This window comes from Molothrus ater, chromosome 12, assembly GCF_012460135.2.
Source record: "Molothrus ater isolate BHLD 08-10-18 breed brown headed cowbird chromosome 12, BPBGC_Mater_1.1, whole genome shotgun sequence".
Classification (NCBI taxonomy): Eukaryota; Metazoa; Chordata; class Aves; order Passeriformes; family Icteridae; genus Molothrus; species Molothrus ater.
The window spans coordinates 13,972,849-13,998,259 of record NC_050489.2 but is presented as its reverse complement, the minus strand read 5'-3'; the positions used below and the strand labels follow the sequence as shown (position 1 = coordinate 13,998,259).

Genomic DNA, 25,411 nt, shown 5'->3' with positions numbered 1-25,411 from the left:
CCAGGGCTTCCAACGAGATCACCAAGCCACACTAAAAATAGCCAGCTCACAAAACCAGCTTTTGGCTCTAGCCACTCCACCCTCAAAATACAGAGACTAACTATACTGCCTTCTGCAAACAAAGGAGAATTCACTCCTCCATCTATTTATAAGCTGCTTATTCACAGCTAGTAAGCACAGATTCTTTTCAGATGAGGAGCTTGGGGGAAGAGATTAAGCTTATTCTGGTTCCCTGGTGCACAAAGCCAAACACTCAACATGATCATTCCTTCACCATCTGAGGTTTTTCTCCTTTCAGCTCTCACCTCTAGCCTTGGGACTATCTTGCCCATCACCATGCAGAGCATGACACAATCCCACTCCCGTGCCACGGTGAGAACACTGTGGTAGAGCCAGGCAGGTGCATTCTGGTTAAAAACCATCTATATATTCATATAAAATGGTTATACCTTCTTTACTCTACTTGTGACTCATAACACATCTGCAGGATGAAAGGCATTCACTGGGCACTTGTCTAAGCACACGTTTCCAGCTGTTGGCTATGCAGGAAGGGTAACAATAATGAGAACAACAGTGAGAAACACCTGGCTAAAGACCAGGTTAAAAGGATCCTGGCCTTGCTGCCCACCCCCACACCACAGCCTCACTCAGCAAGAGCTCCCACTGCTGCTGCCTGGCTTCTGGCAGCTTCTCTGACATTGCCATCATAAACGGTAAGTTTTTGACATCCACTACAGAAGCAGCAATAAATTAATCCACTTTTCACAGCTGGCTCAGTGAGTTGCCTGTAGGTGAGCTGATCACTACACAAGATAGCCAGAAGCCAAAGCTACTCCAGCTAGCCAACTCTATGTACCTTATTAAACAACTCTGGTTATTAAAAAATTCCTCTTTGAAAGTGCAAAAAGAAGTATTAACAGCATTGAAGTGATGGAGGTCTCTGTGACATGTGGCCACACTTAGCAAGAGGAACTTCAGCTAGGCTAACAGCTCTGCACTTCAATCCCAGAAAGACTGGGACAGCAAAACCTCAAAGAGTTCAGCTAACAGACCTGGAGAAGCACTGAGCCTTCAGAGCAGAGGATGGTGTAAAGGCAAATATGCTGGCTTTAAATCTACCAACAGTGAGCAAGTGGCAATGCCACCTGCAGCAGTCCCCAGGCACCTCTGGGTGGCCAGCCCTACCATTACTGCACTTCAAGAGGTGCCACAAAGATACACTGGCTCATGAGTGCTACACCCACACCAACTCCAGGACAAATTCAGCCTGGTCTTGATCAGAGGGATCAGCTGAGCACACCACAGCCCCTAATCCAACTCCCTGCAATGAGCTGCCTGCAGGATGTGTATTCTGGTAACTGAGCTCCTCCTTCCTAAGCTGGGAAAAGGCAGAGTTCCAGCCAGCCTGCATGGAGAAGACTGTCTTTCCTTTTGTGGACAAGCAGCTGGATGGGTAAGGCTATCTTCTGCAGTGGTACTTGGTGGAGGAAGGAGTATGAAGGCTCTTGGTCAGCTCACAATGGGAGCAGTTACTGGTCAAAGCCACTGCTGTGGTGCTACAGCATCTCAGGACGAGACCATCCAGGAAAGACTCCCAGAAGCTCTCAAATCAACTGTTAGAGAAACAAATGGATGGAGCACAACACATCCCTCCTGCATGCCCACATCTCTGATGGAATGAGTTCAACTTTTGCAGGAAGGAATCTGTGCCACTGGCTTAGCAAAGCCTCACAAATCCCAGGTCAGACCTGAGCAGCAATGAGACCCACTGCTCTGTGCCACTCCAAAGGGCAGCTGTGCTCTCCAGGAGGTCAGAGCGAGCAGAGAAGGCTCCACAACCAATTCCACGAGAAGAGTTTCATTACTAAAGAAAAACTAAACCAATTCTTGTTTACCTCGTGCTTGTGAAAAGTATTTGGCAGATAACATCTGACTGCACTTACATGCCTGCTTCCTTGCCTGTTTTAACTTATTATCTCCAACCTGTGGTCAGGCATTTCATCCATCTCTATTCTTACCAGCTCCTGGTGTTCTTTTTCCAAATGAAACCACAAAATAGCAAGAAAGACATCTGTGACAGCTAGAAAAATATATTGCCTGAAGAAAACCCCAAGTCAATCCCTTGCTTGGTTAATCCCAAGGTGAAGGCGCAGATGGGCTTGTCATCTCTATTCTTAAAAAAAAAAACAAAACACAATTTTAACTTCAGTTCTCCACTTGTAGTTGACATATTTTAATTAAGTGGAGCCAAAAGTCCAGAAAACTGCTCTTTAAACTGTCTTCTCTATTTATATGTAATTCATGCACATTCAGACAGTCACCTGTTCACAACTGGCCTCAATTTATGACTAAGAAGTCCTGGCAGTCATGACTATTTTATCAGACTTTTGTACCACACGAGACAATAAAAAACAACAATGGGACACGTAATAGACAAAAGAGCCAAAGGTGACTTAGAAGAGTAAAGCCATTTGACTTGCTTTTGTAAATAATTTATTTCAAGTATTGGGAGAATGGGTGTGGAATTAGGCTGCTAAGCATTGATCAAGATTTTACGATTCAAAGTTCAGAGCAGCAGTGCCACAAGCCCTGCTGAGTGCACACACAAAGGGAGTTCTGTTCCATTTTCACATATCACCAGTTGAAAATCAAATATTGGACCTACATACATCACTAGCCACTCCATGCTAGCTTAGTTGGCCAGTTGCAATATTTTGTCTCTATCCTGCTTTGATCATATCTGTTAAAGAAGCCTTTGAAAATCATAATCTTTACAATATTAGCAGGGCTTAGAACCTTGAATATCTGCACATCAGATAGGAAAGAAGGAGTAAGTGCAAAGCTATGGAGGACTGAAAACCAACAGTGCCTTAAACAGAGTTCTCTAGCCAAGTGATAGAGCTCTTTTCCCCATTTAAAGGGATCCTGAAACAAAGAAGAGTGGACTTCTTAGGTCCTCTGCCCCAAGTTAGATGAAAATTTAAATACTGCATGGATTTTAGTTTCTGCAACTACTCCACAGCATAGAAAAGAACAACTTTCTCCTGCTATATTCAGTTACACTCCTTAAGCTGGAGAAAGCCACATGTATTTGAGCCATGGCATACAGTCTCTTTTCACACTGGCAGACAATGAATATAACCTGAATTAAGCAGAGAATATGCTACACAGCTTCAGCATGCACTCAAACACCGTACAATCAAAGAATTCTGTGTGTATCCCCCACCCCTGCCCTTGCTAAAGTAATCAAAGCAGTAAATTATCCTTAGGGGTTCTGTCAGATCAGGTTTCAAAGTTGATCATTTCCCTGCACAAAAATATAGGCTTAGCTTAAAACCAAAACAAAACATAAAACTCATGCACATTTTCCCATTCTCCTAGGACTCTAAAGTTGCTATGTTACTTAAAATAAAATAAATATTAATTAAAAAAACTAAACAAAGCACAAAACCCCACATTATTGTGCTTCTCATGTCATGTGAGAATGAAAAGCTTATACTGTAGCAATTCAATCCAAAATTGCATCAAGATTACTTCACCAGTTCAGCAAGAGAACTGTGTCTGCATAGTCTGCCAGAGCTGCTGACAGGAGCCACAGCAAGCAGGGAACAGAAACAGTTACACAGCCTGCCCTCATGCTCTCTCTCTGCACCAAAATGTCGATCCTCTTCTTCCAGTGACAGGCAGCAACTTGCACTGTCATCCACTTGCTGAATTTTAAAAGAGAAATGTTTTTTTCACAGTGTTTGGTTGAGATACTCCATAACTACTTTGTTATCTTCTCTGGATTCCCTCCCTTCAAACCTCCCAGCTTGTGATGGCAACATGGAATTGAACCAGAGCAAGGCTGTGGGTGCACAGAGCTATTCCACACCACCCTGCCACCCCCCGTGCCCTCACCTGCACCCACATGCCAGTGCTTATCTCACACTGAGCTGCAAGCTCCTGGCTGCAAAGGCTGCCTTTCTACCTTGCTGTTTGCACAGCACATAGCACAGAGGCCTTCCCATGCTGATAGGCTTCAGGTGTTTTAACAGCACAAACACAAGTTGTGCAATGCCCTGGGGATGTCAAACAGCTGGGCTCTCTCAATCCTCGCTTCTCATACCGACCCCACAAATGGGCAGTGAGTATTTGTTTGTGCAAACTGTACCAATGTGCCAGGAGATCAGAGCCTGCCTCAGCCAGCAAGCATTCCTCCCAGCTAAGGTCCCTGGAAATCCCCTTGCACAAGGAGTGCCTTAGGAAATCACACAGCGATAATGGCCTGCACCTAAACATTCATCACTGCTATCATCAATTAAGGCTTGTGTTTCACAGGTACCCAAAATATCCACTTCTCTCTCCACTACAGAAGATAAGTCTGATTTGGCTTCAAAAAGGAAGTTGAACCATCTAAGTGAATTGACCTGGACTAGTTTTTGGACTGGGGAAGAAGCAATCAAGATAAGAATAAAATTCATTACATTTTTCACCTTTACTGTTATTAACATAATTCCTTGCTACACAAAGCTGTTCTCCAGCCTGCACAAACGATAGGGCACCTCAGGGAGACTCCCAGCACCTGCTTTTTGCTCATCCCCATCTCCTCTCTCCCAGTCTGGGGGCTCACCTGTAGTCTTGGGTAAGGGTGACACAGGACGCCTCCTTCCCCAGTCTGGCGAGGAGCGCTCCGCCCTCCTGCTGCACCCTGACCAAACTTGCATCTTCAAGAACATTCTTCATCAACTGCCTTGAATTCCTCAGCAGCACAGCTGCATCCTGGAGGGATCACAAGAGTGAGGTGAGCAGATATTGCAATCTACAGGCAACGAGGGAACAGGCAAAAACCGGAACCTAAACCAAAACACACCAAAACCACATCTCACTGGGCCCACTCTAGGAAAAGGGGACGTTGGTTCCCATAAATGTTTCTCTCCAGCCTGATAAGTCTAAAGTGATAAACAGTGCTCCTTATGCTCCTGATACCTTCCCCACCAGGCTAAAATTGTGACCCAATTCCCATAATTGTTTTTCCATTCATTTGCTGGGCATAGAAAAAACAGCTTTCCAGCCTTGCTTCCCACACATACTTAGCTCCTACTGCTCTGGGAGCCTGGATCTGCATGGCTCCAAGCCTCTGGGACAAGGTGCACATGAAGGGTTTGTGGAGATACAGATGTGTGCAGGAAGGCCACTACCATATCCTCCATCATTTACTATTGGCACCCTCAGTGCAGAGCTGGCAGCAATTCCCTACCATGTCAGGGATACAGCAGCTTCTCAAGAAGAGAAATAGAAGGTTTGTGACCACGTAGGTTTGGTCTTTGTCTCTTTGTCCCTTCCCCTTCTTGCCCACTTCCAAACTTTGCCCACACCCAAGTTTGTACCAGCTACAGAGCTCTGGAGCTGCTGAGAATGCACCCCAATGCTGGAGCTAGCACCCATCAGCAACAAGCCCAGCTGGAAACATCTCCTGGGTGACTCTGAGGAATCAGACAATCAATCAGCTTCCAAACCCACTGAAGCCTCTATCACTTCATTTGGACTAGCTCCTACTAGTACTGGAAAACCCTGCTACTACAGCTTGCAAATTCAAAGCTACAGCTTTTCTGCAGCTATCCAGCCTCGTGCTCCTTTCTGTCTCAGGTCCACCCCTGATCCAAGGTGAGCAACATGCTTACCTCAGCCTTTCCTGGTAATTTTGTGGATTCCACTTTATTAATAGCTCCCTGAAGGAAGGCACAAACACCCTGGCATTGTTGTAGCAAGTATTCCAGCTTCTACAAGAAGAAAAGACCAAGGCAGAGATTATTGTCTCACGGCTGACAGGAAAGGTCTTCTGGGCTTGCAAAAGCTTCAGAGTACAAAAATCAAGAGAGGATCAAACACATTAATCCAAGGGTTCAAATATATCATTCAGTGAGACTATATCAGCAAAGAGAAACCCATAAGAAGCTTCAGCTGCATCACACTAGACCAAGGCCTCTGTGCAGACCTTAGAAAGCTGCATACTCATGGCTTGGATGGGTCATGCTTTACAGAAAAAAACCCCAAAAACCAGTCCACTTATGTCTCACATTCTTCCATTAGCATTTCTTGTAACTTTCCATGATGATGAATCACACTGCATAAATTTCAGAAAAACAAAACATAAAACAAGTACTTGGAATTTTTCTACTTTAAATAATTTCTCCTCGTATTAAAAGTAGTGTAAATTAAAGATTAGGAAACTGGAAAGCTTCCAAAATTAAGTACCTTAACCTATGGACAAATTTGAAATCCTTCCGCTCTTCAGGGTGGGGGGGAAGCAGGGAGAAAAACAAACAAAAAAAAGTCCAAACATTTCATAAGGGCTTGTAAGGCACTATTTTTTAGAAAAGTTAATGATACAAAGCCTGAATACTGCCAGATGCCACCCTCTAGACACTAAAATCAAGAGAAGGGAGAAACAGTTATTCCAAAATAACTGTGATTAAAACAAAACAAAAAAGCAGCTGTTTGAATCTTTACTGAATTGAACTCGCTCCTCCCCTGGAGTGCTGGAACACTGCCAGCAGTGACAGATTAGCAGGCAGGATGCAGGTGAGATCACTGAGACAGGAAATAAATGCTGTTTGCCACATAGCTGCAGAGCTAAAGGAGCTGAGCACACGGGTCATTATCACACACAGTATAAACAGGCATTCCATACAGAATGATTCCCATACTAACTCCATTTGGTAATGTTTTACATGCCAAGACAAGAAATAGCCTGATATTATGGTGCTTCCTTCATGAATTACCCTTCTGCACACCCAGAGCACCTCAGCTCTCAAGGTATTCTCAACTCTGTCCATTAAACTAATCCATTATTTCTTGCAAAGTTTCTCTGCTTTGTCACTGCCAAATAAACTTCAACTTCTCTAAGTTCTCCAAGTCAATCCTTGGCACAGATTAGGCCTCTGTACCTCTACTGCATCAGCACAGGTTCATACAAGTACTTTTAGATGTAAGTTGGAAAAAATAAGTTAACATTTGGCACATGCCAAGCCTATCTTCTGAAGCCTACCACCAGCACCAGAGTGGTGCTATCTGTGACATCTTAATCATGGCACTCTGGGTAGCAAGGTCAGAGCCAAAAGACCACTGGAAGCTGAGGTGACAATTCTGTCAACCACCAGGGTCAGCAAACTCAACATGAAGACAGCCAGCTTGTGTGCAGATTTACAGAGATTTAATCCTGTCTAGTCTTGGTGTGCCAAATAACTCAATAGAGCTTTTAAAGATTCAACAAGCACATGGCTGACAGCACTCAGGCTCCCTCCACAGCACAAGGGCACACAGAGCTGGGTATTGGTGCCATGGATGCCACCCCTGCAGGCTTCTGGCAGTCTGCACATACCCTGCTGCTTGCAAGTAAAAGATATTCCTAGAAGAAGAATTCTGAACTGATTATCCAGAACTTCCAAATCTCACTCATGCAAGGACTTCAGATATTACCAAGGAGATAATAGCTTGATTTGGGAACTTGCTCCAAAATCAAAAAGATTTAATTTGTTATTACAATCAGGTTCTTCATCATGAGTCCAATGGCAACATGGTACCAACACCTTCTGCTGAGATTAGTTTCAGATGTCTGTCCTCCTGTCTAACTCAAGAGCCACTTGTGTATCACAAGACAGGATTCCATTTCAGATTTGACCATATTTTGAAGGCAAGAAAGAATAGAAAGAATTAATGCAGTTCAAGCAAACGAGTAAAAAACTAAAACTTTAGTTCCTGCAGTCATGCCAAAAGACCACAGTGTGTACTCATCTTATGAAGACAGTATTAGCATTTTTTTTTTTGATACGAGAGATTCATTTGCATTCACAGCTTTACAGGAAAATTGTCTTTTAATGCTTGTAGGTTCAGCTGTTGACAGGTTCCTGTTGCTCCCATCTGTTACCATGCCACTGCTTCTCTCAGACACCAAAGCACACAGGCCATTGTACTCACCCTGCGGAAGCTCAGCCAGCTCTGGTGGCAGTATGGAAAGGTCCCTTCCAGCTCTAGAGGCAGCTGGGAGCTGTCTATGTGCTTATGGAGGGATTTCATGGAGGTGAGAAGTTCAAACTGCACAGGAATAGAAAGGAAAAGAAAAAAGCTCACTTGTATTAGGGTGTGAGTACTGGAGGAAGAGGGGAAGGTTAACAAAAGGCAGAATCTATTATTTCTTTATCTGTCTTGCACAGAAGCACAGCATGGAGTGTGTAGCTGCAATATCACAATATGAAGGGGAAAAAAACCCAACAAAAATTCAATCTTAGAGCAGCTTTTTAAACAGCTCAGTGGGCAAACCCTGAAGGAATGCAGGCCACAACATGCTGTTTCACCAGGCAGAACATCTGTGATGGAAGTCTGGCAGCAGCCAGCCTTCTCCAGAGCCAGCACCTCCTGGTGTAAGCAGAGCAACTCCCTCATATGTTCCCACAGTTGTGCTGTGATTTGCATCTGTTTAGAGAATCTGGGAGGTTAAATCTAGCCCCCAGCTTCCCCATCTCACTTCCTATAAAAGAGTCTAACAGACCAGCCTCTGCCCTGCCCTCAGCTCTCCACTCATCACAGCAGCTATTTGCTCCAAGAGTTTCTCGGAGCTTGGCACAGGTAACTTGCCCTCTTCACATCTGTAGGACCTCAGAGCATTTCTACACTCACCAGAGCAACAAGTGCTCCTGCAGGTACATGGAAGCCAGCCCAGACACAAACTCAGGTGCAGACACTTAACTCCTACACACACACAGTGTGAAGTTTCTACCTCCTTACAAAATTGTGATGATGCTTCCAATTCCTCCTGCATGCCCATGTGTTTATTAGCCTTTCCTCTGTTCCCTCCTACACTCTTTGTGTTTGTTCAATGTGTTTAATGTCTTCTGTAACTCTCCCTGCATGCACATGCCTGCAGCCCCCATTCTGACTCCAAATTCTTCCACATGGGGGGAATAAGGAAATGGACCAATAGCATTTGTTATTCTTTAGCCTTTGGGGACACCACACCTCATGCACAGCAAACCTGACACCTGTCACAACATCTTCATCCACAGGAGCCAAAAGGGAGCTCCTGGCCTGCTCTGAAACCTACAGAGCTTCATCAGGCACATAACTCTTGCAGCTTGCAACAGTCTTGGAGCACAGGAAGAGGACTAAGATGAAGTCTGCTGACCACAGCATGGCTGGGAGCCTACATTTCTTATACAGCTATAGAATAGCAAGACAATTTTACTTCTAGTGGGGGAGTTCAGTGATGTTGTGGTAACTTTCCCTCCTCTTGGTCTTTCCAGATATTTCAAGCTACAAAGGGAACCTCACACAAATGCCCATCTCATCTTCCCCTTCTTGCAGAAGTCTCTCAGCCACTGGCAGCAGCAGGTATGAGAGGAAACAGAGGAGATGCAAAATCCAGGAAAGTAACAGGCACCTTCAAAGGTGGAGTTCAGGATTCAGCATCATGTGATCTCTTCCTGACCACACACTTCCCAGCTTGTTAATGGGAGAACATGAAAAGCATCTCTAGCTAATTGTGCAGAGCTCCTCCAGACAGTTATCTATGTTCCCAACAAACCCCCTGTGTTCTGAGTCCCCAGCACACTGACGTAATTGTGGTGCAAATGTCACTGATGGGCGTGGCAATAAACAGCAGGACAGGGATCTGTTCAGCTCACAGAAAGACTACAACCCAGTAAATACCACACCCATAGAGACCACAGCCACAAAACAGGGAGGATACCTATGGAAATTTCATGTGAGAATGAACATACATCAGTGACAGGGAATTTGCTGTCTGGACAGTTAAATAAAGGATATCAGGAGTGGCCAAGCAAACTCCAGATAAATGGTTCCATTACCTGTCCTGCTGGCGGCTTCTCCATCCGAAAAGTCAGATCTTTTTCAACCAGAAGCAGGACTCCATGAATACAGTGAGGATCCATCTCCTACAACAGAACAGAGCACAAATCCATTAGTCATCTGCCTTGGATACTAAGGAGAATATACCACACCAGGTTCATAGAAAGTTTGCAATTTATCCTTCAAAGGCATCTACAAAGCCTGGAAGGCAGTCACCAGAAATTAAGGAAGGCCAGTCTACAAAATATCAAGGTGATGTCTTTAAGGTAGTTTGCTTCAGATCAACTAGTCCTGCAATATTTAAGGAAGCAATGGAAAAGGTCAGGTGTTGGCTGTACTAAAGAAGCTCTGCCTTCTGCACAGGGAAGTGAATCAGGGGAAAAAAAAAAAAAAAAAAACAGAACTTAAAAAAAACTAAACCATGTTCTGTGTCCAAGTTTTTTCCTGATAACTCTCCTGGTCACTTCACCTAACTGAAAGGAAGTGGCTTTCCCCCCTCCACCCCCAATCCAGTGCCAAAAACATCATCTTGTCTCTACTTACTGCCAATTTACAGTCAAGTACTTGCATCCTGTTTCTACTGTTAAACTGACAGAAATTGCAAATACAAGGGATGTTTGGCAGCTGTAATTCAAACTCAGTGATCCAGGAGCAGCTCTCCCGTTACAGAAGCATTCTACAGGGAAGTGAGAAACAGGCAGAGAGAGAAACAGTAGGAAGAGGGAAGCATGGCAGAAAGATCCAGACCATGGAGACAGGACTCCCTACATATGTGATGCCTGGACCAGGAAAGCAAGGAGAAGAGCCATTAAAGCTGTTGTGCCACATGATTAAACAAGAGCCATCCCATTTTGATGTCTCCTATACGGTCTTTGCCTCTGTAAAGATCTCAGGAATTGTCAAGCAACAAATCCTTTGTGGTGTTGCTCGAGCTGGAAGGAACCTGCCACACAGCAGGTCACAACAGCAAAGGAAACTTGTTTAAATAAACAGCTCCAGCAGTGAGCAGGGTTAAATATCTGCCAGGAGCAGCAGAGCCAGAGTACAGAGATAAGTGGACCAACAGAGACTGAATGACCTAACCTGACACTGGGCCCAGTTCAGCAATTAAAAAACAAGGCAAACACAAGGAGCCCAAATTCTGCAAGTGAAAGAACAGAGGAAAAAGGCCTTTCTCTCATCCAGTCCTAAAACATGATCCTTTTAAACAGAGAGCAAAAAAACCCCAACTAAAACACCTTCCAAAACCATGAGAATTTTCTAAATTGTAAATTTCTCCAGTGAATTATTCACATTTTCACTGTTATTTGAACACTGATTAAAAGGCCAAAAAGGATTTATTACATAATTAGGCTGCATTAGGTAAATACTGAAGAGAGGATGGGGAGATATTACAGCTGTATCACCAGCTCTGAATTTATCTGCTAGAAAGTACTGAAGAAAGAAGACTGGACACAACTTCAAGACTGCTGATGGTACTAAACAAATTTTTTCTTACACAATCCCTCTTCTATGCCAACAGTCACAAGATGTGCAATATGAGTGAGGGATAAAGGTAGTGATGGTGTAACAAGAGGTTACCACAATAGCCAAAATACTCATTTGTTTGTTACTCCTGAAAATAGAAACTGAAAAACCATTCACAAATAAAGCTGTCAAGGGAAAAGTTCAAGGTTTTCCAGCTCAAGAAGAAATTGTATTTCCAAAGAAATCAAGTACTTTTCACCACATTTTTAAATTTAAACAGCTGAAGATAAGTCAGTCTCATCTAGCACTGATGGAGCAATCCAAAGACTGAAACAGTTTACCAGGAGCATCTCAGGAGACAAGCAGAGCTGGGAACAGCAGGATGCCACTTGAGGAAGCTTTCCTGCAGCTTTATGCACAATCTCTTACCCTCTCTGCTAACAAAACCAACTTTATGGAAGCAAAGAAACAAGAGTTTCATACATACAAGTGAACTCTTCACCTCCCAAAACAGGTATAGTTTGGACAGCATAGAATAGAGGGGCATCAATAGGAGTTCAGAAAGCACCAGGGTAAATACAGAGCCTTTTATAATTATTCCTTTTAAAGAGAATTAGTTATTTCTTCCAATGTTTCTCAGACTGAAGTTCCAGTTTTCTGGCTTCCTGCCCCAAATGGAAACCCATGGCCAGACTTAACAACGCTGGCACAGTCTGAAGCACAGGCTGCCAGGAATGTTTGCACAGAGGGGACAGTCCCCACACACCTCAGTCAGTCTCTGAGTGACCACTCTAATGGAGTAGCAGGGGTTCCCTGTCTTTAACATGAGACCAAGTTCCTCTGCACTTCTGCACTAAGTGAGAATGCAAATACACCTCTTGAACAGAAAGGTTTGCACAGAACTTCTCTGCTTTCAAATGCTAAACTGACTCTTCCCAACCCAACACGAAAACACAGCCTCACACTGATATGGGAAATTCAAAAGAATCTCACTCTATTAAGACTCAGGCAGAGGGAAATCCCACAGATACTTGCTCACTGAAGGCAGGGTACGCATTCCACTGTCCATGCCTTGTCTGCTCACTGAGCAAGGGATCAGTCTAGGACTTCTGAGCAGCAAAGCTCCTCTTAAGAGTCACCCTCCACAGCACAGAGCTTACCTGTGACAATCTGTAACCAACATTACAGCATTTATCCTGCAAAAATCCTTGCTCCAAAGCATCACTACACAGTTTCCCACAGGAACAAGCCTGATCTATTCCTGCAACATGCACACACTGTGCACTTCCCTTCACCTCCGCACAGAGCTGCCAGAGCTCCTCCTGCTTCTTCCTGAGATAGCTCTGCAGCTCCTTTGATTCTGCCCCACTCCCTCTGCTCTGGCTGCTGTCTGGGACAGAAAGATTTCCCAGCCATCCAATATTCCAAAAAAAAGGCGAAAAAATTATTGCAGAATACAACTGGCCCTACCCTGAAGGCAGAGAGGACAAGCTCCCACCAGTTTACCAGGTGGTTCTGGACAGAGGAACTGACAGACTCCCATTGCTGTAGGGAAAACTAACCTACAAGCACCCAAAGTTGTCTACTAGCATTTAATTCCAATCATGCATTCATTCTCAAAAGATGGAGAAATGGAAGGAAGATTTCCTCAGGCTGACATATCCTGACCCAGGAACCTTTGCTTCCCAGGAGTCTCTCTAGGCTTAAGAGCCCAGCAGGAAGGGACTCTGCAATAGGGCATCTGATCTGTGCTGCCCCACTGTGAAGCAGTGCTTCCCACTGCTGGGTTAAGAGGAAAACAACCCCTCAGAACTGAATAAGCAGTGCTGGACCTCAACATTAAACAGATTCCAGCACATTATCATAGTAGGCTTCACAGAAACTATGTAAGTAAAATCCTCTATAAGGGGAGTGGTGGACAGCAGAGAAATGAGCTCTAGAGACAGTCTGCCAGAGACAAGAGACACTGAGATGTGCAAGGGATTTCAGAAAGGTCCCCAAGGAGGTGATGTGCACGGTAACCTTAGAGATGTAACACACAGTCTGTACCTCAGAGCAGTCACTGGCCAAGCTAATCCTGCTGCACTCCAGAACACTTAGCTTGCCTCACTGTAGTTATGCTCAGTTTTCTGTATTACTCTACCCTTGTTCCAGAGCAGAGGACAACATTGCCATGGGATAACAGAGTAAATGCTGAGGATCTTAGTGAGGCCAGGGATTACTCCTGTGCCATAACTAGGCGATGAGCTACCTGAACAGGTCTCCTTTACAGAGTCTTCAGAAGAGTCAGTGTAAGGATCAAAAACCCATAAGCAGAGTAATCAGCCTTTGTAAACAGTAAGAGTAATCAGTCACTGCTACCTAGAGCACACACTTAGGTCCAGCAATCTGTCTTACAGCACATTAAACTCTGTTAAGTAACTGTAGCACCACCCTGATAAGGAGGTTCTCAGAGCCAAACAGCCATCACAGCACAGCAAAAAGCTTCCCCCCTCCCTCATTTCAGAGGGGAAACTTAAGGTTAAAATGGCATTATTACCATGCTTGTATGAGAATTGAGACAGCCAGAACATGTTACTGATTTCCAAATCAGGCAACTAAGACTGCCATGCAACTTACATGGACGGTGAAATGCTCAAAAGCTTTAGCAAGCCTACTGCCATGTGGGCACAGCATAAAAGAGAACGTGTTTGCTTGTTACCTCTGCAGAACTGAGCAGGGCACAGATTACTCCTTCACCACAGAGAGTGAGCACACTGATAGAGCTCACAGCTCCACCCAGCCCAGGAAGCAGGAGGAGACAGACCTCTGAGTCAGACTCAACTCTCAGATGTGGCACTGAAGCACATAAACCACAGACATCAGCTTCATTAAAACATTGCCCTGTTCCAGTTTGCAGAGTTTGAGTCCTAAGAGACCTAAGCTCTGATTTAAAAGGAACACCTGCTTAAACAAGATTAGTCATCACTGCAACCCATCATCTCCCTGTCTTTCTAAGAGCAGCAGATAGTTTCTATCTGGGAGGGGGGGGGCAACATAACCCACTGGCTTCCCAAGTGACTGATATGAAAGCCTTTGACCTGAAGCAATACAGAGTTACAGCACATCCGATTCTAATCATTCACTGACAGCCACATCAACAGCTGCACGTGCTTTTCCACCTGGCACAGCAAGCAGTGTCCTTCCCTTCCCATGACAGCAGCAGAGGCATCTCTCCCTCCCTTCTCTGCAGCAGGCAACAACCCCTGCACATTCCACACAGCCCCTCAGTGCAGGGGACAACACCTCCAAGCAAGATAATTCATGACAGCATTGAGACTTGGGTACGGGCTGTTCTCAGCACTGAGATGAAAGCAAATTTGGAGGGGTGGGGAGGGGTGCTCTCCCCTAACTCAGACTGGCTTAGGTTTTTTGCTTTGTCTGCAGTCTGGCAAGTCCAGGTCATCCTCCTAAAGCAGGGCTGGGTGCGTATCTCCACCTCCCAAAGCCAACTGAAAGCCAGGTGGCAGATGGAGACACGAGCAGCAGATGGAGATGTAACATCCAACCATGCCAGCAAGGCAGCCAGTGCTCCTCTGCCCAGGCTCAAGGCTCACCTGCAACGTGCTGAACGCCTTGAAGAGAGCAGGAACGGGAGAACAGCGACGAGCATCCACAAGAACAGTCAGACCCAAAGCCTGACATTCTGGTCTGCAAGGACAAAGATAAAAAGGTCACCTTTGTCACCAATGAAAATTAATAAGACTATAAAAACAGAACCTGTAGTCATGGCAGGGTGAAAAAAGACCAGTACATTATGGCTTTATAATAACAGGAACTAATTAGCCACCTTCTCCTGAGCAAAATATATACACAGAAACCACCAAATAATTGCTCTGTTTTTACCTTTGCCATATGATTATATGACTTCCACCCAATTTCCCACTTCTCCTATTCCTAGAATATTTGTCACTGATGGCAAAGGTGCTGATGCACACTGGATAATCCACACAGGAAAACCAATTCTTCCTAATTGTGTTCAGAGACAAGCTCAGGTTTCAGCCTCACTGTTTCAGGAGAGCAGCCAGTCTGGAGCAGACCCAATGTCTACCTCATCTAGAATCAGATTTGAAGGGAGAAGCATAAGAAACAAAGCATGAGTTTCTCATGGATTAAGCCTGCTCCCCTTATTGTTATATGGTTTAAAGGCCTCAAAAAATCACTATCAGAGTTGCTTTACCTCTTCTTATTTAATCATATACAAGTGAAAAATAGTGATGAGCTGGGGAAGAAAAGTCTGTCATAGTGAAAGGAAGAGAAGCTCCAGCAAACTCCAGCTTGCAGACAGAGGCTTTTTTCAGACACACATCAGGCAGCCTCTCAACCCTTACATATCCTTCCTCCCTCTCAGCTTGGAGGCCTGGCCCTAAAATATCATGTCACAACACTATCACAGAGCTGCTGCATGACTGCCCCATGATAGCTCCCAAATCCCATTTTCTGAACTAATGAAGGATAGCAAGAATGGCTTGGATTCATGGCAACACATGAAAACATTCAGTACATACCCAATTATATCACACCATGTGCACACGGCATATACAGAATAGGCAAAGTGCTTGCTGAACACAGGCAGGAGATTCCCAGCTGTGTAATTTCAGAACTGTCTGGACCAAGTTCCTAGGCCAATAAAGTCAACCTCCTCCCATTCCTGTCTCAATTCCCATCTCCAGGAAAGGGAAAGCAGACAGGGCAGCAGCTGTCAGCCCAAGAGCATCACAAACCTTGGGATGCTGTGCAAGTACAGAAGCAGGCGCACAAGCTCAGTGGTGTTGCAGTGGGGGTTTAACCAGGCTGTGCTCCTTGTTGTTATTATGGCCACTGCACGTCCCGATTTGTCTCTCGTACCTGTAAAAAGAGAGGGGGTGGAAATCACACAAGTCATTCAAGAGAGCCTGGTTCCAGGTCTGTATGCATCATATTCTCCTACTAAGACCCCACCACCTTCCTGGAAATCCTGCACAGAACTCAATATAGTGCATGTTGCAGATGGTAGGATGCTATAAACACACTTTCAAAGTACCCAAATGCTGCCCCAGAGTGAAGCAGATGAGCTCAGCTTGTCTCTCTCATGGTAGTGTTAAATTTGTACTGCTGTCCTCCACCCAAACACACATTCTTCATAAATATGGCTGAAGTTGCCTAACAATAATCTTGAGAAAAGCAGAAATCTCATAAATTTAAGACAGAGAATCTCACCTTCACATTGCTGTCAGATGAGAGAATGCAAACAGGTCTGTAGAACATGCACTATGTTAGGAGAGTGGGCACATGCTGAGCCCAGAATGTAACCATGCTGCAAGCAAAGCCCTGGAGCAGGAGCCCAGAGCTGCTCCTCAGAGGCTGCAGAGAGGACAGTCCAGGAGCACACTCCTGCCTGCCTACAGCTCTGACAAAGGGCAGAGGCAGTGCTATGCTTTCATTAGGTGCAGAGCTTGCTCAGTGCCCAGGGAATAGATACAGCACAGAACAGGCAACCCAGCTGAGTTGTGATACACTCAAGAAGAAATCCCTCTGCTTCAGTTAGCCAGGAAGGACAATGCTTCCCTGACACCCATTTTCCAAAAGCCCAAAGTCACAGCTTATCACAGGAGGAGAAGGACCTAACAGTGCCAGCTTTGGGATTATGTCCAGCCTCCTCTCCAGATGCAAAAGCAGGGGTAAAGAGCAGGTGGACACAGCACTGTGGAAAGCCAGAGCTGCTTCTGAGACTCAAAATCAGGCAGTACCTGCAGTGAGCCTGCTCAAGCAACTGGGAAAGTAAGTGATTTGGTGAACAGGAAGGACAACACCTCTTTTGTGTGAAGAGTATTTCACAAGAACAGGAGCCAATTCCTGTCATACAAACAGTATAAGAAAGATGGGGAGTGGGCAGAAATCCCAAGCACAAGACAAAAGCAGAGACTTGGAGAAATCTGTTTCTTTCTCTCCTTAACTCTGTTCCCACCACAGGAGATACTGTCCTGGACCACCTCTCTCCCCCATATCCCAGGGACAGGCATGAGAGCTGTCAGGTAAAACAGACACAGATGGACAGGCACAAGCATGGAAAGCTGCCCCAGTGTCATCTCCATCTGTCACTTGGACATGACTTGAGTAAGGGCCACAGACACAGATGGACACCATTTTGAAGCAGGGCTTTCTACCTCACAGGGACCAAAACTGTGACACAGGCTTTCTCCTGCTAACAAAAATCTTTCATCATCAGTGTGATTCAGGAGGACTTCTATTACTCCTGAAGTACTGTAGCCTGGATGCTGCATAATCAAAGAGATGGAAAGAAATTAGAAAAAGCTCATTAATATAATTTGTTTCATAAGCTAAGGGGACCATCACAAAATAAAATAAAATAAAATAAAATAAAATAAAATAAAATAAAATAAAATAAAATAAAATAAAATAAAATAAAATAAAATAAAATAAAATAAAATAAAATAAAATAAAATAAAATAAAATAAAATAACCAAAGCCCTCAATTACTGGAAAAATGGCTCAATAAAACTTTTTCATTTTGAAGCAACATCTTCTGTCTATCAAGCAGGTTGGGAATGACCAGAATTTGATTAAACCTTGAACTTCCACCTAGTAGTTTGGGAATTGCCTGATCAGGTCAAAAAAAGCAACCAGAGCCACCAGGGCTAGGTCTTCAACAGTGGCATAATCCAAAACTGAAACTATCCTGGAAGTTTCAACTAACTACATCAGCTACTAGTTTATTAGCTCTTATTTACCATTCATTATAAAAGTTATTCCTTCTAATGTAATTACTGTATCATTGTCACTGACTAACATAAAGCATTTAACTGAGTGGTGAGTGCATTCCCTCAGGTGTGAGGGTGCCCACTGAAACCCCAAAGAGGCAGAGAGGTCATTCAAATCTCATAGTGCTTTTACAGGAAACATAATTCCTTCCTTAGAGAAAAACTTGCTTGGAAGCAGTATCAAACCCAATCCTTGCTTCTTGTGGGCATTTGCTATCCTTCCATCACATATTCAAATGCTTTTGTCTCATTTAACATTTGTACATTATGAGAGGAATCTGTGACAAAGGGAGCATTAGGTAACGTGGTCAGGCTTCTGCAACAGCATGGACTGAGAGCTTCTCTGAAAGACCCTCTCTACTCCTGTAACTTTTTGGGCTGTTATATACAGCATAAAAATGTCCAAACTGATCAGTAGACCAGAAGATTAAAAATCCTCCTTTGGAATTTGTTGTAACAATTCATCTCCTAATGCAAAGTTACATGTATGAATGTACCATTACTCTGCCCTGCCCTTGGTTTTCCATTTCACCTTCTTCCAGAAACTGGAAAAGTTTTAACTCCCTTCTTCTTTCCTGGCACAAAGGTGATTTCATCTCTTTCTCAATCATCCTATGAGATAAACAGCCTTCCAGTCTCTTGTTGTAAGACACCCAGTTTAATTACAAGAAACGGGCTGTAACCCTTCTCTGCACCACCTCTAATATTTACCATTTCCTTTTACAATACAGCCCAAACTATTTCAGAGGCATCACTAATAAGTATACAGAGGTAAAAAATCAGTCTCTTAATCTGTCTAGTTGTTTCCTCCCCTTTACACAACTGAGGTCAAAATGGGGGGGTGGGAGCATTTGCCCAGCACCACCAGGGAGATGCCTGTGCTGCCTTTCTGCTCTCCTTCCCTACTCCTCCACACTGCACAGTCTGCCTGACCTCTTCTCTGAGGTTGGGCTCTCTGCCCAATTTTTAACTTGTATGTGGCCCCTGAGCTGATCAAATGCAGCTCCTCCTGCCCCACACTGAACAACCCTCTGCTGGCTCTGAAAGGACAAGCCCAGAGGGGCTCCTTACACAGAGCTGCCAAATGCTGCTTCTCACTAGAGAGGTAGCTCTTACTTTCTCTGCTTTACTTCATGTTTGGTTAAACACAAAGACGTCTTGTGTGGGCCCTGTACACCAAGCAACCCTGGCTGCTCTGTCCAACAGCCTCAGCTTTGTTCACCCCTCTGCCAGTATTCATCCCATGCAGAAATTTTATCTGCAGCTATTTGATATTCATTGCTCTATCAGATGCAAACACTGAATAACATTTGACCTACATCTTGATTCTGGCAGAATAATTCTGGGAAGTTCTCCCTTGATAGCTTACAGGTTTTGTCATCTGCTATTTAGCTACACTATCATTCACCCTACATGTTGCCCATCCACTTCACTGGGATATTCCTCTCAGCACCACGTGCCATGAAATCTAATGTTTTCTAAAAATCTATTATATCTACGTGGCTACATTTAGTCAACTAAACTTCTAATTAGCAAGAATAAAACTGGTTTTCAAGAGTCCTGTCAAAGAGCATCTTCTACATTCCTATCCTTTAATTACCTAGCAGGTGAATCAAGTTCCTATTCTTCTGACCAGGTCTGATGTCAGGCCCACCAGCCCATCATTAGCTGCATCCTCACTCTGCTCTTTTTGAACTCCTGGTATGAGCCCACAGATTTGGCATTTCTGACTCATACACACTTGGTTAACATTTTGAGACTCCTGAGAGCAAATTAACATTAATGGGAGGCAAGTTCTACTTCCTGTCCTGCCCATTCGGAAACTTCAGAGGATTCAAGAAGTGGAATTTCTGAAGAGGTTTGGAAGAAATAGAATTGGCACCAGTCTCCAGTGCTGCAGAAGGAGGCTCACCTCCCTTGCCCTCCTACAAACCACATTTCCAAGACACATTCTGGCTCAGCTACTCACCAGGCAGGCAGGCAACTCCACTCCTGAGCACTTCTGGGTTCACATCCTTGACTATCGTAGGTGCAAAGTGACCACCCCAGGCAGTTCCACAAGTTGGGGATGTCGGGGGAGTAACAGGAGGTGAAGTTTCCTCCAGGGCACTGCTTTTACTCACTGGTTTCAACACACCTGTGCCAGTTGCCTCTTTCCTCATCTCTGTCTCTTCTGGCATCATCCCTGTAAGACAAGCAACAAACAGAAGCTCGAGCAGAGTTCCACCCAAAAGATCCCAGGTAAGTACCAGACTGGGGAGAGATGTGCTCCCAGCTCCAGCACTCTGCAGCTCCTCCAGCCCTTTAGCCAGCAGCATGCATGTTCTAAAACTGGTTATAACATTAATACTACTGTAATTCTATAAAAAGAAACCAATTTATTGTAAAGTTTGCAAAGTATAAAAGCTCAATTCAGATGGGGATTACTGTAGTCAAAGTTCTTTCTAAAGGTAACATATCAAGCAGTACATGTCTGCTCACAGCCTGGAAGTCTGGCACACTGCAAGTCCCTGGCTGAGCTCCAGCAGCCTGAGCATGCTGAAGTGATAAACCAGCTTCTGACAGGGAGGGCTACTCCATCAGGACAGAATTACACCCCCAACACCACTTTCAGATTAGTTCCTGAAAATATGAAGTCAACTGGAGGCTGACAGATCAGCTGGAAATTAGCCAAAGAGATCCTGTTCTCCTCGTCCAGCCTTTTTTAATTAACATTTAACTTGAAAGTCAAGAACACATTTAAAAATACTGAAGAACAGGATGATTACACCAATCAGCTCCTGCTCAAGAACTGCAGAAAATGCTTCCTTTGTCTGATACCTCAGCTCCAAAGTACAAGTTATCAAAATCAGTTAATTCTAAAATTAAATATCTGGGCTACTCCATGGAAACTAAAGCTAGTTCTATCAAGTTTCAATTTTCATGTAAAATTATCTGGAAAGAAGGAAAAAAAGTATCTACCCATGGGGAAGTATTATTCCCCATTTCCCAACATCACAAGAATTAGAAGCCAACAGTACATCTTCAATAATAGATCTTTAGTATCCTAAGTACCCAACTAGGCTATCCCTGTGTTTGCAGTAAGCTACACTAAATAAAATACTAAACTTCACTACTAATCCTGATACTTCAGAATCTATCAACAAAAATATCAACATTTTTTCACGAAAATAAGAGTGGAATATTTATTTGCTTGCTCTGAAGTCAGACATTTTAATTGCTATTTAAAATTTACTTCAACCATCCTACCTTCCTGCTGCATCAACAATGCTGACACTTGACTCAGTTTATTTACTAACAGATTCCAATACTTCATTAAAGAGCAGGACCAGGAACAAAGCAGTCCTTGAAGTGGCTTTCAATACAAGTTCTAGCAGTGAAGGAGATTTACAGGTTGAAGCTTAGCCTGAACTGCTTTCAAAATTGCTAAAATGGGTGAGAGAAGTGCCCTGAGCAGCATGGCTCACTGCAACAAATCATGCAGCAGTGGGGGAAACTAGGAGGAGCTCCCAGGCACTACACCATCAAGGGCATGATAGAATAGCTGCTCTTTCCTCTTTGGTAACACCACTGGCTGAGGAGCATCCCTGGGATGCAGCCTGGCATCTGCTGCATTTGGCCACATAAGCTGCTGTGATGGCTTCAGGGCTCTGCCCAGTTCCGGGCTGTACCAGAGTCCCACTCTGTTCCTAGGGGGACGTCAGCCTCCACTTCCCAGTGGTGCAAGAGGTCATCCACTTCAAACACTGCTACATCTTCCTGAGCAGCACTTTAGAGGGGCACTGATCTCCTGCAGAAAGGGTATCTTGAACATCACAGAGTCATGGAAGTTGTGCCCAAAGGTTTCACACTAAGAGCTGGTAGACTTTCTAGGAGAACATGGAATCACCTTATCAATGAGCTGTAAGGACTGGCAGTAAGAAGAACTACACGGTTTGTAGTGAAGGAGTCTGCATTAAATGACAAAAGCCTGCAAGGAGGACCAAAATGTGAGATTTCAAGAGGACAAGAAACAGAACATAGCTGTGTTCCACATAGGTTACACACCAGGGTAAGAGAAATACATAAATGTATGTGACAGTCTTGCCTTGGATATCGCTTAGGAACGAGGCAGCAGCTCCCAAAAGATAGGAAAGATTTTGTTCAGCCCACCATACACAGTCATGGTACCAGGGCTTTTCAGCCCTGGGGAAACTTCACTAAAGCTGTGCAGCCTCCAGACTATGCACATCTTGGCCAAACAAAACTCTCCCTGAGCTCCTGAAGGCCAGCTCAGATGTGCAGATGCCAGCTCTCCCAAACAGGCCCAAGCGCACTGTTTGTTATTCACAGTCGGGGCGGAGGCACTCACTAAAGCGGAAATTGTCCAATGCGGAGGATTGGAGGATTACATCTAAAAGCAAATTGAGAACAGGGACATCTGAATTTGCCGTGTTTGCAGGTTCCACCTTTCCCCGAGGTCAAGGAAGTGGTAGGGGAGGATTTGCTTGTGTGCATTTCACAGAGACATTAGCATTTTCCCTGCAAACTGCCCCAGCACCAGTATCACCTATGCTAACATGAGGTAGTAACCGGGACCAGGAATGGAACGCCCTAACAGGTGCTGCTGAATATGCCCCAGTGTGGCTTTTCAGACTATTTCTTGAATATAAAGGTATTTTCCACCCACAAAATAGAGGCATTCTTTCCAGAGCTGTGAAGTTTCAAAATCCACTTTCATTTAGATGTTAGTCATTAGGAAAAAACAGCAGTCACATTATCTGTGAATGGAACCAGTGTAAATTTTAAGCCACTAACTCAAAACAGTTCACATTTGACTTCAGACTCTTTTCTATTTATATCTAAGTCTTTCTAAGTTAGACTCTATTTGTGCACAGAATAAGCTCACTGAGAATGGAAGTAAAGGGAGAGAGTTAAGGGACAAGGAAAAACATGCAGACACAGCAAACTCAGATGCCCCAGTTCTGAACATGTATTTTGACATAATCAACAATATCTGCTGTAACAAGCAAGCTCCTCCACCTCACACAAAGCAAATTGTGCCTCTGCCCACTGCTGCTGAGGTGTGAATTTCAGATCTGAATTGACCCAGTAAAGCTTAAGCTTTGTTGTTATTTATAGTTTAGGCAAGATACCCACAGTTTCCAATCATAGTAGCAAAATGACCTCAACAAGACACAGAGAATTTAACCTACAGAACCACCTTGCTGGAAAAGTAAAGTCCATTTGTAGGACATTTGCTTTGCTTTGTAATTTTATCTCTGAATTATCTTGTAAGTACATCTCTGAGGGTTTAATGGGGCTAGATAAGGAGATGGCTTGTTTGGATCTCAAAGCAATCTAATGTAATTGAATGGATTAAGCTTTTTATAGTGCCAACTCTAGTGTTTAAGAAGTACTGCCAGCATTAACAGATACTTGAGCTTCCCTTTGCCACAAAAAGTTTATTTGGACACTTTGGATGGTTTTCCTGGCAATTTAGGTTGTTTCTTTTGCTTTACAAACACTGAGAAAAAAGGTTTGAATTTTTCTTAAACTGCAATGCCGAAGTTTAACATCAGCAGACTTGAACCAAAAGTGTCACTTATTTCAGCCAAATCCCCAAAATCATTTTTATTGTCTTTCATTAAAAACAAACTCTGTGTGTACCCAAGAGGAGTCCACCACTGCTAAAATCTCCAGCAGTGGCCAAGATTTATTCTTTGGATCAGTGAGAACATCACACATCTCATAACAAGCTGGACCTGGTTAATTTTAAAAGGAAAGAGATGGGAACACTCTACAAGCAATCACAGCACTCATGAGCAAAGTGTCCACCCAGTACTAAACACGGACTTGGTGTTCCAAGGCCTGGTCCTGAGTAAGCAAGAAGTCAGGCCAGGTTCAGGTTGGCCAGGGAAATGGACACCCACAGCATGGATATTTCCTCACATATATCCACCAAGACCCACAGATAGGCAGAAGGTGATTTTTTTTTTTTCTGCTCATGGTGACAGATGCTCAGACAGATGTGTGCTGCAGAAATAGAAATTCTGAGCTGACCCCTCCATTTTGCAAAAGAGAAATGCTTGTCACTTCAAAAGTATCAGAAATGCCTGGTAACCCTGGGCTTGCCTAACTATAGATTTGTTTGATGCAAATGTTAATGAAGTTTTATTTTAATCAGTGGACACTAATTTAGCTCCATTAGAAGGTCACTAAGATATCAGGTAAAATGTGAGTTTTGGGCACCTGAGAAGCAGCTGTGTGTGCAGTCAAATGGAATCATGCAGCAGCTCTTGGCCACATAATTTGGGACAAGGGCAAGCATTACAGTGGCAGCACATCCCAAGACAACCAGCTCTGGATCTGTTGCCCCAGAGGCCCAAACATGCTCTAGCAACGTGGGTCTGTACGCCAACCCTTTCAAGAGTCCTCACTCCAACATTTCAAGCTGGGTAATTTTCCTAGCCAGGGGTCTCAGGGAATGAGAGCTGCCGAACTGGAATGGCATGTTCCACCCGCCCCCGCCGCACACCCGCTCCTCTGTGTGATCTGCATATCGAGCTGCAGCTTTCCAGACTCAGCAGAGCTGGGCAAAGCCCACACCGGGCCCGTGCGGTTACACACCGCCTGCCTACAGTCTGCTGCAAAAGGCACACACCTGGATTGCCCTCTCAGTCCTCCTGAAGCAGCACAGCTCCAGCTCAGGAACCCAAGCATCAAGAAATCTGGGTAATACCTGCTTGAACATTCCATCTGAGTTAGATGCTTCATTTCTGTGCTCTCCCACTCAAGTTAAACAGCTCCTACTTGAAACACAATCGAGCTGAAGAAAGCATGCCGGAGGGGAAGGCAGGGAAGAGGGGGGAATCCCTCAGCTCTGCAGCTTGCTGCCTGAATCAGTTAACAGCACATACATTTGTTGATCTTCAGGTCACGTTACACAACTAGTATTTTACTGTGGCATCCACTGCTGCTTCCTCTTGCCACAGCCATCTTCCTAAAGCCAGTTTTCAACTATGAAAGACTTGTACAGTTAGACAAGTCTCTCCTCATACATTCTGCACATCATGAATGTAAGCAGGAGGAGGCCACCAGCAATCAGATTAACTGAAATTAAAAGCTTCTTCCAATGGAATTTTGTTCTGTACCAACATAAATTTGCAAAGAATTATTAAACAAAATACCACAATAAACCCAACTGTGAAGAGAAAGCTAATTTCATGCCACAAAAAATGACAATTTATCTCTTCCCAGCATTTTGTGCTATTACCCCAAAGCCTCCCACATGTATTTATCAAATCCTGCCTGATAAG

General features: G+C 44.2%; 1 protein-coding gene across 4 annotated transcripts in view; it reads right to left on the bottom strand.

Annotated features, from left to right (window-relative positions):
- PLEKHG4 (pleckstrin homology and RhoGEF domain containing G4) overlaps positions 1 to 25,411 on the bottom strand; it is an 85,514-nt gene that overhangs the window by 38,188 nt on the left and 21,915 nt on the right. For all 4 annotated transcript variants that reach the window (XM_036390423.2, XM_054516174.1, XM_054516172.1 and 1 more), the window contains exons 4-10: positions 20,083 to 20,298; positions 16,077 to 16,200; positions 14,910 to 15,003; positions 9,846 to 9,932; positions 7,960 to 8,076; positions 5,664 to 5,762; positions 4,613 to 4,761 (exon numbers count right to left, since the gene is read on the bottom strand). In XM_036390423.2, the coding sequence (XP_036246316.1) occupies positions 4,613 to 4,761; positions 5,664 to 5,762; positions 7,960 to 8,076; positions 9,846 to 9,932; positions 14,910 to 15,003; positions 16,077 to 16,200; positions 20,083 to 20,298 (886 nt within the window). The remainder of the gene's footprint in view (positions 1 to 4,612; positions 4,762 to 5,663; positions 5,763 to 7,959; positions 8,077 to 9,845; positions 9,933 to 14,909; positions 15,004 to 16,076; positions 16,201 to 20,082; positions 20,299 to 25,411) is intronic.